At 43.0% G+C, this 17,107-nt stretch overlaps 1 protein-coding gene across 1 annotated transcript in view; it reads left to right on the top strand.

Annotated features, from left to right (window-relative positions):
- Window positions 1-17,107, top strand: part of LOC117329918 — a 141,071-nt gene that overhangs the window by 58,719 nt on the left and 65,245 nt on the right. The window contains exons 9-13 of the mRNA XM_033888151.1: window positions 3,500-3,562; window positions 4,491-4,682; window positions 7,597-7,752; window positions 7,893-8,051; window positions 11,727-11,860. Of these exons, the coding sequence (XP_033744042.1) occupies window positions 3,500-3,562; window positions 4,491-4,682; window positions 7,597-7,752; window positions 7,893-8,051; window positions 11,727-11,860 (704 nt within the window). The remainder of the gene's footprint in view (window positions 1-3,499; window positions 3,563-4,490; window positions 4,683-7,596; window positions 7,753-7,892; window positions 8,052-11,726; window positions 11,861-17,107) is intronic.

Below are 17,107 nucleotides of genomic sequence, written 5' to 3'. Positions count from 1 at the left end.
TCCATCTCCCAGTCATGTACCCAGACTCCATCTCCCAGCCATGTACCCAGACTCCATCTCCCAACCATGTACCCAGACTCCATCTCCCAGTCATGTACCCAGACTCCATCTCCCAACCATGTACCCAGACTCCATCTCCCAGTCATGTACCCAGACTCCATCTCCCAACCATCTACCCAGACTCCATCTCCCAGTCATGTACCCAGACTCCATCTCCCAACCATGTACCCAGACTCCATCTCCCAGTCATGTACCCAGACTCCATCTCCCAGTCATGTACCCAGACTCCATCTCCCAGTCATGTACCCAGACTCCATCTCCCAGCCATGTACACAGACTCCATCTCCCAACCATGTACCCAGACTCCATCTCCTAACCATGTACCCAGACTCCATCTCCCAGTCATGTACACAGACTCCATCTCCCAGTCATGTACCTAGACTCCATCTCCCAACCATGTACCCAGACTCCATCTCCCAACCATGTACCCAGACTCCATCTCCCAGTCAAGTACCCAGACTCCATCTCCCAGTCATGTACCCAGCCTCCATCTCCCAGTCATGTACCCAGACTCCATCTCCCAGTCATGTACCCAGACTCCATCTCCCAACCATGTACCCAGACTCCATCTCCCAACCATGTACCCAGACTCCATCTCCCAGTCATGTACCCAGACTCCATCTCCCAACCATCTACCCAGACTCCATCTCCCAGTCATGTACCCAGACTCCATCTCCCAACCATGTACCCAGACTCCATCTCCCAGTCATGTACCCAGACTCCATCTCCCAGTCATGTACCCAGACTCCATCTCCCAGTCATGTACCCAGACTCCATCTCCCAGTCATGTACCCAGACTCCATCTCCCAGCCATGTACACAGACTCCATCTCCCAACCATGTACCCAGACTCCATCTCCCAGTCATGTACCCAGCCTCCATCTCCCAACTATGTACCCAGACTCCATCTCCCAACCATGTACCCAGACTCCATCTCCCAACCATGTACCCAGACTCCATCTCCCAACCATGTACCCAGACTCCATCTCCCAACCATGTACCCAGACTCCATCTCCCAGTCATGTACACAGACTCCATCTCCCAGTCATGTACCCAGACTCCATCTCCCAACCATGTACCCAGACTCCATCTCCCAACCATGTACCCAGACTCCATCTCCCAGTCAAGCACCCAGACTCCATCTCGCAGTCATGTACCCAGACTCCATCTCCCAACCATGTACCCAGACTCCATCTCCCAGTCATGTACCCAGCCTCCATCTCCCAACCATGTACCCAGACTCCATCTCCCAACTATGTACACAGACTCCATCTCCCAGTCATGTACCCAGACTCCATCTCCCAGTCAAGTACCCAGACTCCATCTCCCAACCATGTACCCAGACTCCATCTCCCAACCATGTACCCAGACTCCATCTCCCAGTCAAGTACCCAGACTCCATCTCCCAGTCAAGTACCAAGACTCCATCTCCCATACTCCATCTCCCAGTCATGTACCCAGACTCCATCTCCCAACCATGTACCCAGACTCCATCTCCCAGTCATGTACCCAGACTCCATCTCCCAGTCATGTACCCAGACTCCATCTCCCAACCATGTACCCAGACTCCATCTCCCAGACTCCATCTCTCAGCCATGTACCCAGACTCCATCTCCCTACCATGTACCCAGACTCCATCTCCCAGTCATGTACCCAGACTCCATCTCCCAGTCATGTACCCAGACTCCATCTCCCAGCCATGTACACAGACTCCATCTCCCAACCATGTACCCAGACTCCATCTCCTAACCATGTACCCAGACTCCATCTCCCAGTCATGTACCCGACCCCCATCTCCCAACCATGTACACAGACTCCATCTTCCAACCATGTACCCGACCCCCATCTCCTAACCATGTACCCGACTCCCATCTCCTAACCATGTACCCAACCCCAATCTCCTAACCATGTACCCAACCCCCATCTCCTAACCATGTACCCAGACTCCATCTCCCAACCATGTACCCAGACTCCATCTCCCAACCATGTACCCAGACTCCATCTCCCAACCATGTACCCAGACTCCATCTCCCAACCATGTACCCAGACTCCATCTCCCAGTCAAGTTCCCAGACTCCATCTCCCAGTCATGTACACAGACTCCATCTCCCAACCATGTACCCAGACTCCATCTCCCAGTCAAGTTCCCAGACTCCATCTCCCAGTCATGTACACAGACTCCATCTCCCAGACTCCATCTCCCAGTCATGTACCCGACCCCCATCTCCCAACCATGTACACAGACTCCATCTTCCAACCATGTACCCGACCCCCATCTCCTAACCATGTACCCGACCCCCATCTCCTAACCATATACCCAACCCCCATCTCCTAACCATGTACCCAACCCCCATCTCCTAACCCTGTACCCGACCCCCATCTCCTAACCATGTACCCAACCCCCATCTCCTAACCATGTACCCGACCCCCATCTCCTAACCATGTACCCGACCCCCATCTCTATAACCATGTACCCGACCCCCACTGAACCCAATCTTCTAACAATGTACCCGACCCCCTTCTCCTAACCATGTACCTGACCCCCATCTCCCAACCATGTACCTGACCCCCATCTCCTAACCATGTACCCGGCCCCCATCTCCTAACCATGTACCCAACCCCCATCTCCTAACCATGTTCCCAACCCCCATCTCCTAACCATGTACCCGACCCCCATCTCCTAACCATGTACCCAACCCCCATCTCCTAACCATGTACCCAACCCCCATCTCCTAACCATGTACCCGACCACCATCTCCTAACCATGTACCCAACCCCCATCTCCTAACCATGTACCCGACCCCAATTGTCTAACCATGTACCCGACCCCCATCTCCTAACCATGTACCCAACCCCCATCTCCTAACCATGTACCCAACCCCCATCTCCTAACCATGTACCCGACCACCATCTCCTAACCATGTACCCAACCCCCATCTCCTAACCATGTACCCGACCCCAATTGTCTAACCATGTACCCGACCCCCATCTCCTAACCATGTACCCAACCCCCATCTCCTAACCATGTACCCAACCCCCATCTCCTAACCATGTACCCGACCCCCATCTCCTAACCATGTACCCAACCCCCATCTCCTAACCATGTATACGTACCCAACCCCCATCTCCTAACCATGTACCTCACCCCCATATCCTAGCCAAGTTCCCAGTCGCATAAGAGGCTCATATTCATAATATTGATATATCAAATGTAGACTTTCTAAAGGTGTTTAAAAAAGCAGATTGTGATGAGCTTTGTTCACTTAGATAACACTGTAAAATACATTTAATTTAGCTGTAAGGAAGCTGATAAAGAAAGAGGCTTTGTCACATATCATGTAGACATCAAAAATTCAATATTCTTGTCTACTTTTTGGACTTTTGTTGTTTTTCATTCAATGATTAATAAAATATACTTTCAAATTTGTTGTCTTTGTTAGGATGGAGCAAGGGAATCTGAAATTACTCCAACAATGGCCAACAGTGAACTACAAAAACAAACGGTAAATTGATGTCAAATTACTGGTCTCCGAGATCTTAACAGTGAACTACAAAAACAAACGGTAAATTGATGTCAAATTACTGGTCTCCGAGATCTTGACAGTAAACTGCAAAAACAAACGGTAAATTGATGTCAAATTACTGGTCTCCGAGATCTTGACAGTAAACTGCAAAAACAACCGGTAAATTGATGTCAAATTACTGGTCTCCGAGATCTTAACAGTGAACTACAAAAACAAACGGTAAATTGATGTCAAATTACTGGTCTCCGAGATCTTGACAGTAAACTGCAAAAACAAACGGTAAATTGATGTCAAATTACTGGTCTCCGAGATCTTGACAGTAAACTGCAAAAACAACCGGTAAATTGATGTCAAATTACTGGTCTCCGAGATCTTGACAGTGAACTACAAAACAAACTCTAAATTGATGTCAAATTACTGGTCTCTGAGATCTTGACAGTGAACTACAAAACAAACTCTAAATTGATGTCAAATTACTGGTCTCTGAGATCCGTCTTAACAGTGAACTACAAAAACAAACGGTAAATTGATGTCAAATTACTGGTCTCCGAGATCTTGACAGTGAACTACAAAAACAAACGGTAAATTGATGTCAAATTACTGGTCTCCGAGATCTTGACAGTGAACTACAAAAACAAACGGTAAATTGATGTCAAATTACTGGTCTCCGAGATCTTGACAGTGAACTACAAAAACAAACGGTTAATTGATGTCAAATTACTGGTCTCTGAGATCTTGACAGTGAACTACAAAAATAAACTGTAAATTGATGTCAAATTACTGGTCTCCAAGATCTTGACAGTGAACTACAAAAACAAACGGTAAATTGATGTCAAATTACTGGTCTCTGAGATCTTGACAGTGAACTACAAAAACAAACTGTAAATTGATGTAATGACTTTTTCAGCAGTCGACACATCTCTGGATGAGTTCCTCACTGAAGGAGACTGGAAGCTACAATTTCTATGTGTTGTCTCTAATGCCACCAATAGAAAAGTCTAAAGCAGTCATGGGGACCAAGATCAGGAGCTTGTTGGAAATTCCTGGACGGAGGAGTTCATTGTTGCTTAGCAACCAAGATGAGTTGATTTATAAAACGGTAATGATTGGCTAACAATACATATGGCTACATTGTAGATTAACCAGAAATTAGTGACAAGATAGTGGGCCAACCAGATTAGTGGTGACTGGATAGTGGGCCAACCAGATTAGTGGTGACTCGATTGTGGGACAACCAGATTAATGAAATCTATTACCTGTAAGTGATCGAGATCAGGTTATCTCAGTCGAGGGCTAAGATTCTGTAACATAATCCCAACCTCGGCTAACGCCTCGGTTGGGATGTTACAGAATCTTAACCCGTGACTGAGATAACCCGATCTCGATCACTTACAGGTAATAGATTTTTTTTCTCGCACCTCTTACATATATCTAGTTGTATAATAACAACCCATCTATATATGCGTTTAGAGTGTAAGAGTATCCCGTCTGGGGCCTTCCGGTTCAAAGCCGATTAACCACTTTCTGCACTTCGAATTCAGTCCTTTCGCGTAAAAATATAGTTCGGTTATATCAAAGAAGAAAAACAATGATCAATCGGTACATATTATTTTAATAATAAACAACAACCAACCAAACAATGCATAGTAATTAAATACATGACAAAAACTGTTTGAATGCACATATTTCTAATAAATTCGAGAGTATTACGTCACTTGCGCGGATGAATACATGAATGGGTTAAAATTCCGCCAAAACTCACGTAAAGGTACCAGACAGATCAGACGAGATAGAAAAATCTAGCACTGGGTATCACGTGAGATTTCCCTGTCCGAGGTGCGAGAATAGTGGTGACTGGATAGTGGGACAATCAGATCAGTGGTGACTGGATAGTGGGACAACCAGATTAGCGGTGACTGGATAGTGGGACAATCAGATTAGTGGTGACTGGATAGTGGGACAACCAGATTAGTGGTGACTGGATAGTGACGTGGGACAATCAGATTAGTGGTGACTGGATAGTGACGTGGGACAATCAGATTAGTGGTGACTGGATAGTGACGTGGGACAATCAGATTAGTGGTGACTGGATAGTGGGACAATCAGATTAGTGGTGACTGGATAGTGACGTGGGACAACCAGATTAGTGGTGACTGGATAGTGACGTGGGACAACCAGATTAGTGGTGACTGGATAGTGACGTGGGACAACCAGATTAGTGGTGACTGGATAGTGACGTGGGACAATCAGATTAGTGGTGACTGGATAGTGGGACAATCAGATTAGTGGTGACTGGATAGTGACGTGGGACAACCAGATTAGTGGTGACTGGATAGTGACGTGGGACAACCAGATTAGTGGTGACTGGATAGTGACGTGGGACAATCAGATTAGTGGTGACTGGATAGTGGGACAATCAGATTAGTGGTGACTGGATAGTGGGACAATCAGATTAGTGGTGACTGGATAGTGACGTGGGACAACCAGATTAGTGGTGACTGGATAGTGACGTGGGACAACCAGATTAGTGGTGACTGGATAGTGGGACAACCAGATTAGTGGTGACTGGATAGTGACGTGGGACAACCAGATTAGTGGTGACTGGATAGTGACGTGGGACAACCAGATTAGTGGTGACTGGATAGTGACGTGGGACAACCAGATTAGTGGTGACTGGATAGTGACGTGGGACAACCAGATTAGTGGTGACTGGATAGTGACGTGGGACAACCAGATTAGTGGTGACTGGATAGTGACGTGGGACAATCAGATTAGTGGTGACTGGATAGTGACGTGGGACAACCAGATTAGTGGTGACTGGATAGTGACGTGGGACAACCAGATTAGTGGTGACTGGATAGTGACGTGGGACAACCAGATTAGTGGTGACTGGATAGTGACGTGGGACAATCAGATTAGTGGTGACTGGATAGTGACGTGGGACAACCAGATTAGTGGTGACTGGATAGTGACGTGGGACAACCAGATTAGTGGTGACTGGATAGTGACGGGACAACCAGATTAGTGGTGACTGGATAGTGACGTGGGACAACCAGATTAGTGGTGACTGGATAGTGACGTGGGACAACCAGATTAGTGGTGACTGGATAGTGACGTGGGACAACCAGATTAGTGGTGACTGGATAGTGACGTGGGACAACCAGATTAGTGGTGACTGGATAGTGACGTGGGACAACCAGATTTATGGAGAATGTATAAGTGAGGTAAAAGGTAAAAAGTCATTTCATTTGAATACAGTGAAGTAATGACATCTTAACACACCCTACACATTACATAAATTTCAATTCTTTAGTTAAAAACATTAAATTTTGAGAAATTGATCTTTACCCTTTTTTTTCCAGTTTGTTTACAAATTAGATTATAGCCAAATTCATTCTCGCATATATTACATTATTTACCTTTCATTTTTCAGAAATTGATTTTTGGGGTAGAAATGACATATTTAGGTGAATTTCGAGAATTATTGATTTTTGTGAAATTTATTTTGCAATGCATTAATACTTACATTTTATGTATATAGAGTGCTTGCATACTTTTACATGGAGGATTTTGGGTTGGTTTTGGTACAAATATTTAATTAGTGAATTGTGGAGTTTGCTTGAAACAATGACAAAGCAGACAGGTAGGACATATTGTGTATAATCATCACATGGTCCTACTGGTCCCCTAGGGGGCCTGGGGAGTGGTCCTACTGGTCCCCTTAGGGGCCTGAGGAGGGGGTCCAAACAGGGAAAATATGCACCAGTTAAAATCTGTCTTTTATACAATTGTAAGGATTTGGTTCTGAAGTATCCTTGGGTAAAGAAGAATAACTTTTTTATGGTGGGTCTGGCTCCCTAGGGGCTTGAGGGGTGGGGTCCAATAGGAGAAACATAGCAAAAATTACTTTATAATCCTTCTTTAGGAGTGAAAGAATTTTGCATATTTTGTCTGAAGCATCAAACAAATTCTGAGCCTCTTGTTATATATTGTTGATGTGTTATTATGGACAGAATGATGGAGACATGACGGTCCAGAAGGATGAGTTGATGGCCACCACTCAGACCGCTGTGGTCCTAGCAGAGTTAGCCAGGGAAATGGATGATGATATACTGGACACCACTGTACAAAGTAGTGGCTTCTGTCCTGAGAGAACAATTAAGGTCAAGGTCAGTTTCTAAACATCAGAGGAAAAACATATCAATATCCTCATGTACATATATTTATGGTATTTATTTATGAAAAAAAAAATTGTATTGATTGTGTTTCCGAAAGTAATAATGAATTAACAACATGTTTTTACCTGTAGAGGACTACCCAGACTGAGGCAGTAAGCAGCCTGCAGACGGACATGTTAGGTCTGGTGAATAACCCAACAGGAAGTGATGTCACTGTACTTGTCTCCAACAATGAGGAAATATGCGCCCATACTGTGATTCTCTCCTGCAGGTGTCCCATTCTACTCCAGGTGAGGTTTGGGTTTGATGTCCCATTCTATACCAGGTGAGGTTTGGGTTTAGATGTCCCATTCTATACCAGGTGAGGTTTGGGGTTAGATGTCCCATTCTATACCAGGTGAGGTTTGGGGTTAGATGTCCCATTCTATACCAGGTGAGGTTTGGGGTTAGATGTCCCATTCTATACCAGGTGAGGTTTGGGGTTTGATGTCCCATTCTATACCAGGTGAGGTTTGGGGTTAGATGTCCCATTCTATACCAGGTGAGGTTTGGGGTTAGATATCCCATTCTATACCAGGTGAGGTTTGGGGTTAGATGTCCCATTCTATACCAGGTGAGGTTTGGGGTTAGATGTCCCATTCTATACCAGGTGAGGTTTGGGGTTAGATATCCCATTCTATACCAGGTGAGGTTTGGGGTTTGATGTCCCATTCTATACCAGGTGAGGTTTGGGGTTAGATGTCCCATTCCACTCCAGGTGAGGTTTGGGGTTAGATGTCCCATTCTATACCAGGTGAGGTTTGGGGTTAGATGTCCCATTCTATACCAGGTGAGGTTTGGGTTTAGATGTCCCATTCTATACCAGGTGAGATTTGGGGTTTGATGTCCCATTCTATACCAGGTGAGGTTTGGGGTTAGATGTCCCATTCTACACCAGGTGAGGTTTGGGGTTAGATATCCCATTCCACTCCAGGTGAGGTTTGGGGTTAGATGTCCCATTCTATACCAGGTGAGGTTTGGGGTTAGATGTCCCATTCTACTCCAGGTCAGGTTTGGGGTTAGATATCCCATTCTATACCAGGTGAGGTTTGGGGTTTGATGTCCCATTCTATACCAGGTGAGGTTTGGGGTTAGATGTCCCATTCTATACCAGGTGAGGTTTGGGGTTAGATGTCCCATTCTATACCAGGTGAGGTTTGGGGTTAGATGTCCCATTCTATACCAGGTGAGGTTTGGGGTTTGATGTCCCATTCTATACCAGGTGAGGTTTGGGGTTAGATGTCCCATTCTATACCAGGTGAGGTTTGGGGTTAGATGTCCCATTCCACTCCAGGTGAGGTTTGGGGTTAGATATCCCATTCTATACCAGGTGAGGTTTGGGGTTAGATGTCCCATTCTATACCAGGTGAGGTTTGGGGTTAGATATCCCATTCTATACCAGGTGAGGTTTGGGGTTAGATATCCCATTCTATACCAGGTGAGGTTTGGGGTTAGATGTCCCATTCTATACCAGGTGAGGTTTGGGGTTTGATGTCCCATTCTACTCCAGGTGAGGTTTGGGGTTTGATGTCCCATTCTATACCAGGTGAGGTTTGGGGTTAGATGTCCCATTCCACTCCAGGTGAGGTTTGGGGTTAGATGTCCCATTCTATACCAGGTGAGGTTTGGGGTTAGATGTCCCATTCTATACCAGGTGAGGTTTGGGTTTAGATGTCCCATTCTATACCAGGTGAGATTTGGGGTTTGATGTCCCATTCTATACCAGGTGAGGTTTGGGGTTAGATGTCCCATTCTACACCAGGTGAGGTTTGGGGTTAGATATCCCATTCCACTCCAGGTGAGGTTTGGGGTTAGATGTCCCATTCTATACCAGGTGAGGTTTGGGGTTAGATGTCCCATTCTACTCCAGGTCAGGTTTGGGGTTAGATATCCCATTCTATACCAGGTGAGGTTTGGGGTTTGATGTCCCATTCTATACCAGGTGAGGTTTGGGGTTAGATGTCCCATTCTATACCAGGTGAGGTTTGGGGTTAGATGTCCCATTCTATACCAGGTGAGGTTTGGGGTTAGATGTCCCATTCTACTCCAGGTGAGGTTTGGGGTTAGATATCCCATTCTATACCAGGTGAGGTTTGGGGTTTGATGTCCCATTCTATACCAGGTGAGGTTTGGGGTTTAGATGTCCCATTCTATACCAGGTGAGGTTTGGGGTTAGATGTCCCATTCCACTCCAGGTGAGGTTTGGGGTTAGATGTCCCATTCTATACCAGGTGAGGGTTGGGTTTAGATGTCCCATTCTACTCCAGGTGAGGTTTGGGTTTAGATGTCCCATTCTATACCAGGTGAGGTTTGGGGTTTGATGTCCCATTCTATACCAGGTGAGGTTTGGGGTTTGATGTCCCATTCTACTCCAGGTGAGGTTTGGGGTTAGATGTCCCATTCTATACCAGGTGAGGTTTGGGGTTAGATGTCCCATTCTATACCAGGTGAGGTTTGGGGTTAGATGTCCCATTCTATACCAGGTGAGGTTTGGGGTTAGATGTCCCATTCCACTCCAGGTGAGGTTTGGGGTTAGATGTCCCATTCCACTCCAGGTGAGGTTTGGGGTTAGATGTCCCATTCTATACCAGGTGAGGTTTGGGGTTAGATGTCCCATTCTATACCAGGTGAGGGTTGAGTTTAGATGTCCCATTCTACTCCAGGTGAGGTTTGGGGTTAGATGTCCCATTCTATACCAGGTGAGGTTTGGGGTTTGATGTCCCATTCTATACCAGGTGAGGTTTGGGTTTAGATGTCCCATTCTATACCAGGTGAGGTTTGGGGTTTAGATGTCCCATTCTATACCAGGTGAGGTTTGGGGTTAGATGTCCCATTCTATACCAGGTGAGGTTTGGGGTTAGATGTCCCATTCTATACCAGGTGAGGTTTGTGGTTAGATGTCCCATTCTATACCAGGTGAGGTTTGGGTTTAGATGTCCCATTCTATACCAGGTGAGGTTTGGGTTTAGATGTCCCATTCTATACCAGGTGAGGTTTGGGGTTAGATGTCCCATTCTACTCCAGGTGAGATTTGGGGTTTGATGTCCCATTCTATACCAGGTGAGGTTTGGGGCTAGATGTCCCATTCTACACCAGGTGAGGTTTGGGGTTTGATGTCCCATTCTATACCAGGTGAGGTTTGGGTTCAGATGTCCCATTCTATACCAGGTGAGGTTTGGGGTTAGATGTCCCATTCTATACCAGGTGAGGTTCGGGTTTAGATGTCCCATTCTATACCAGGTGAGGTTTGGGGTTAGATGTCCCATTCTATACCAGGTGAGGTTTGGGGTTAGATGTCCCATTCTATACCAGGTGAGGTTTGTGGTTAGATGTCCCACTCTAATCCAGGTGAGGTTTGGGGTTTGATGTCCCATTCTATACCAGGTGAGGTTTGTGGTTTGATGTCCCACTCTAATCCAGGTGAGGTTTGGGGTTAGATGTCCCATTCTATACCAGGTGAGGTTTGGGGTTAGATGTCCCATTCTATACCAGGTCAGGTTTGGGGTTAGATATCCCATTATATACCAGGTGAGGTTTGGAGTTCAGACAATATGTTAGTTGTACATTGGACTATGTTTAAAGCATTCTCTTTTCTGATGTGCTCAAAGTACCCATAAACCTTCTGTAAAACATTGACCTACAACATTTCTCTTTGAATGATCCATTTATATAGATCTTTAAACTTACTGAACAGGTGAAAGTTGTTCACTAGTATGGTCATTTTAAGTTACTAGAGAATTAAGCTATCCTTTCCTATCTGTTTGTTTTAAAGGTTGATAATCCTTTTGGTTTTTTCTTTGTCAGTAAATTTAATTACAACAAAACCTTTAATAGAGATATGAAACTGATAACATCTAAAATATGGTTAAAATCTGACAAATAGTCACACAAAGTTACAAATAGTTTTGTACAAATTGTATTTTCAGTTGGAGAAGGATTCTGAGATCAGTTTGTTGAATGTCCCGTCGGAGGTGATGTTAGCTGTGCTCAAGTTTGTGTACGCTGGTCAGATTTCATTGTACAACAGTAACGTTAGCCAGGTCTTATCTCTATCGAAAAGGTACGACACATTTATAACGTGAGTCAGGTACGACACATTTATAACGTGAGTCAGGTACAACACATTTATAACGTGAGTCAGGTACGACACATTTATATAACGTGAGTCAGGTACAACACATTTATATAACGTGAGTCAGGTACGACACATTTATAACGTGAGTCAGGTATGACACATTTATATAACGTGAGTCAGGTACGACACATTTATATAACATGAGTCAGGTACGACACATTTATATAACGTGAGTCAGGTACAACACATTTATATAACATGAGTCAGGTACGACACATTTATAACGTGAGTCAGGTACAACACATTTATAACGTGAGTCAGGTACGACACATTTATATAACGTGAGTCAGGTATGACACATTTATATAACGTGAGTCAGGTACGACACATTTATATAACGTGAGTCAGGTACGACACATTTATATAACGTGAGTCAGGTACGACACATTTATATAACGTGAGTTAGGTATGACACATTTATAACGTGAGTCAGGTACAACACATTTATATAACGTGAGTCAGGTACGACACATTTATATAACGTGAGTCAGGTACGACACATTTATATAACGTGAGTCAGGTACGACACATTTATAACGTGAGTCAGGTACAACACATTTATATAACGTGAGTCAGGTATGACACATTTATATAACGTGAGTCAGGTACGACACATTTATATAACGTGAGTTAGGTACGACACATTTATATCGTGAGTCAGGTACGACACATTTATATAACGTGAGTCAGGTACGACACATTTATATCGTGAGTTAGGTACGACACATTTATATAACGTGAGTCAGGTACAACACATTTATATAACGTGAGTCAGGTACAACACATTTATATAACGTGAGTCAGGTACGACACATTTATATAAAGTGAGTCATGTACGACACATTTATATAACGTGAGTCAGGTACAACACATTTATATAACGTGAGTTAGGTATGACACATTTATAACGTGAGTCAGGTACGACACATTTATATAACGTGAGTCAGGTATGACACATTTATATAATGTGAGTCAGGTACGACACATTTATAACGTGAGTTAGGTACGACACATTTATAACGTGAGTCAGGTACGACACATTTATATAACGTGAGTCGGGTACAAATTTATATAACGTGAGTCAGGTACGACACATTTATAACGTGAGTCAGGTACGACACATTCATATCGTGAGTCAGGTATGACACATTTATAACGTGAGTCAGGTACGACACATTTATATCGTGAGTCAGGTACGACACATTTATATCGTGAGTTAGGTATGACACATTTATATCGTGAGTTAGGTATGACATATTTATATCGTGAGTTAGGTATGACACATTTATATCGTGAGTCAGGTACGACACATTTATATAACGTGAGTCAGGTACGACACATTTATAACGTGAGTCAGGTATGACACATTTATATAACGTGAGTCAGGTACGACACATTTATAACGTGAGTCAGGTACGACACATTTATATAACGTGAGTCAGGTACAACACATTTATATAACGTGAGTCAGGTACGACACATTTATATAACGTGAGTCAGGTACGACACATTTATATAACGTGAGTCAGGTACGGCACATTTATATAACGTGAGTCAGGTACGACACATTTATATAACGTGAGTCAGGTACAACACATTTATATAATGTGAGTCAGGTATGACTCATTTATATAACGTGAGTCAGGTACAACACATTTATATAATGTGAGTCAGTTATGACTCATTTATATAACGTGAGTCAGGTACGACACATTTATATAACGTGAGTCAGGTACGACACATTTATATAACGTGAGTCAGGTATGACACATTTATATAACGTGAGTCAGGTATGACACATTTATATAACGTGAGTCAGGTACAACACATTTATATAATGTGAGTCAGGTACGACACATTTATATAATGTGAGTCAGGTATGACTCATTTATATAACGTGAGTCAGGTACGACACATTTATATAACGTGAGTCAGGTATGACACATTTATATAACGTGAGTCAGGTACGACACATTTATAACGTGAGTCAGGTACGACACATTTATATAACGTGAGTCAGGTACGACACATTTATATAACGTGAGTCAGGTACAACACATTTATAACGTGAGTCAGGTACGACACATTTATATAACGTGAGTCAGGTACGACACATTTATATAACATGAGTCAGGTACGACACATTTATATAACGTGAGTCAGGTACAACACATTTATAACGTGAGTCAGGTACGACACATTTATATAACGTGAGTCAGGTACGACACATTTATAACGTGAGTCAGGTACGACACATTTATATAACGTGAGTCAGGTACGACACATTTATAACGTGAGTCAGGTATGACACATTTATAACGTGAGTCAGGTACGACACATTTATATAACGTGAGTCAGGTATGACACATTTATAACGTGAGTCAGGTACGACACATTTATAACGTGAGTCAGGTACAACACATTTATATAATGTGAGTCAGGTACGACACATTTATATAATGTGAGTCAGGTATGACTCATTTATATAACGTGAGTCAGGTACGACACATTTATATAACGTGAGTCAGGTATGACACATTTATATAACGTGAGTCAGGTACGACACATTTATAACGTGAGTCAGGTACGACACATTTATATAACGTGAGTCAGGTACGACACATTTATATAACGTGAGTCAGGTACGACACATTTATAACGTGAGTCAGGTACGACACATTTATATAACGTGAGTCAGGTACGACACATTTATATAACATGAGTCAGGTACGACACATTTATATAACGTGAGTCAGGTACAACACATTTATATAACGTGAGTCAGGTACGACACATTTATATAACGTGAGTCAGGTATGACACATTTATATAACGTGAGTCAGGTACGACACATTTATATAACGTGAGTCAGGTACGACACATTTATAACGTGAGTCAGGTACGACACATTTATATAACGTGAGTCAGGTACGACACATTTATATAACGTGAGTCAGGTATGACACATTTATATAACGTGAGTCAGGTACGACACATTTATATAACGTGAGTCAGGTATGACACATTTATATAACGTGAGTCAGGTACGACACATTTATATAACGTGAGTCAGGTACTGACACATTTATATAACGTGAGTCAGGTACGACACATTTATATAACGTGAGTCAGGTACGACACATTTATATAACGTGAGTCAGGTACGACACATTTATATAACGTGAGTCAGGTACGACACATTTATATAACGTGAGTCAGGTATGACACATTTATATAACGTGAGTCAGGTACAACACATTTATAACGTGAGTCAGGTACGACACATTTATAACGTGAGTCAGGTACGACACATTTATAACGTGAGTCAGGTACAACACATTTATATAACGTGAGTCAGGTACGACACATTTATATAACGTGAGTCAGGTACGACACATTTATAACGTGAGTCAGGTACGACACATTTATAACGTGAGTCAGGTACGACACATTTATAACGTGAGTCAGGTACGACACATTTATAACGTGAGTCAGGTACGACACATTTATAACGTGAGTCAGGTACGACACATTTATAACGTGAGTCAGGTACGACACATTTATAACGTGAGTCAGGTACGACACATTTATATAACGTGAGTCAGGTACGACACATTTATAACGTGAGTCAGGTACGACACATTTATATAACGTGAGTCAGGTACGACACATTTATATAACGTGAGTCAGGTACGACACATTTATATAACGTGAGTCAGGTACGACACATTTATAACGTGAGTCAGGTACGACACATTTATATAACGTGAGTCAGGTACAACACATTTATATAACGTGAGTCAGGTACGACACATTTATATAACGTGAGTCAGGTACAACACATTTATATAACGTGAGTCAGGTACGACACATTTATATAACGTGAGTCAGGTACGACACATTTATAACGTGAGTCAGGTACGACACATTTATATAACGTGAGTCAGGTACGACACATTTATATAACGTGAGTCAGGTATGACACATTTATAACGTGAGTCAGGTACAACACATTTATAACGTGAGTCAGTTACGACACATTTATATAACGTTAGTCAGGTACGACACATTTATATAACGTGAGTCAGGTATGACACATTTATAACGTGAGTCAGGTACAACACATTTATAACGTGAGTCAGGTACGACACATTTATATAACGTGAGTCAGGTACGACACATTTATAACGTGAGTCAGGTACGACACATTTATATAACGTGAGTCAGGTACGACACATTTATATAACGTGAGTCAGGTATGACACATTTATATAACGTGAGTCAGGTACGACACATTTATATAACGTGAGTCAGGTACGACACATTTATATAACGTGAGTCAGGTACGACACATTTATAATGTGAGTCAGGTACGACACATTTATAACGTGAGTCAGGTACGACACATTTATAACGTGAGTCAGGTACGACACATTTATAACGTGAGTCAGGTACGACACATTTATATAACGTGAGTCAGGTACAACACATTTATAACGTGAGTCAGGTACGACACATTTATATAACGTGAGTCAGGTACGACACATTTATATAACGTGAGTCAGGTACGACACATTTATATAACGTGAGTCAGGTACGACACATTTATATAACGTGAGTCAGGTACGACACATTTATATAACGTGAGTCAGGTACGACACATTTATATAACGTGAGTCAGGTACGACACATTTATATAACGTGAGTCAGGTACGACACATTTATAACGTCAGTCAGGTACGACACATTTATAACGTGAGTCAGGTACGACACATTTATATAACGTGAGTCAGGTACGACACATTTATAACGTGAGTCAGGTACGACACATTTATAACGTGAGTCAGGTACAACACATTTATATAACGTGAGTCAGGTATGACACATTTATATAACGTGAGTCAGGTATGACACATTTATATAACGTGAGTCAGGTACGACACATTTATATAACGTGAGTCGGGTACGACACATTTATAACGTGAGTCAGGTACGACACATTTATATAACGTGAGTTAGGTATGACACATTTATATAACGTGAGTCAGGTACGACACATTTATATAACGTGAGTTAGGTATGACACATTTATATAACGTGAGTCAGGTACGACACATTTATATAACGTGAGTTAGGTATGACACATTTATATAACGTGAGTCAGGTACGACA

Source organism: Pecten maximus, chromosome 6 (assembly GCF_902652985.1).
Source record: "Pecten maximus chromosome 6, xPecMax1.1, whole genome shotgun sequence".
Taxonomy (NCBI): domain Eukaryota; kingdom Metazoa; phylum Mollusca; class Bivalvia; order Pectinida; family Pectinidae; genus Pecten; species Pecten maximus.
The sequence above is the reverse complement of the archived record's forward strand: the minus strand, read 5'-3'. Positions and strand labels throughout refer to the sequence as shown.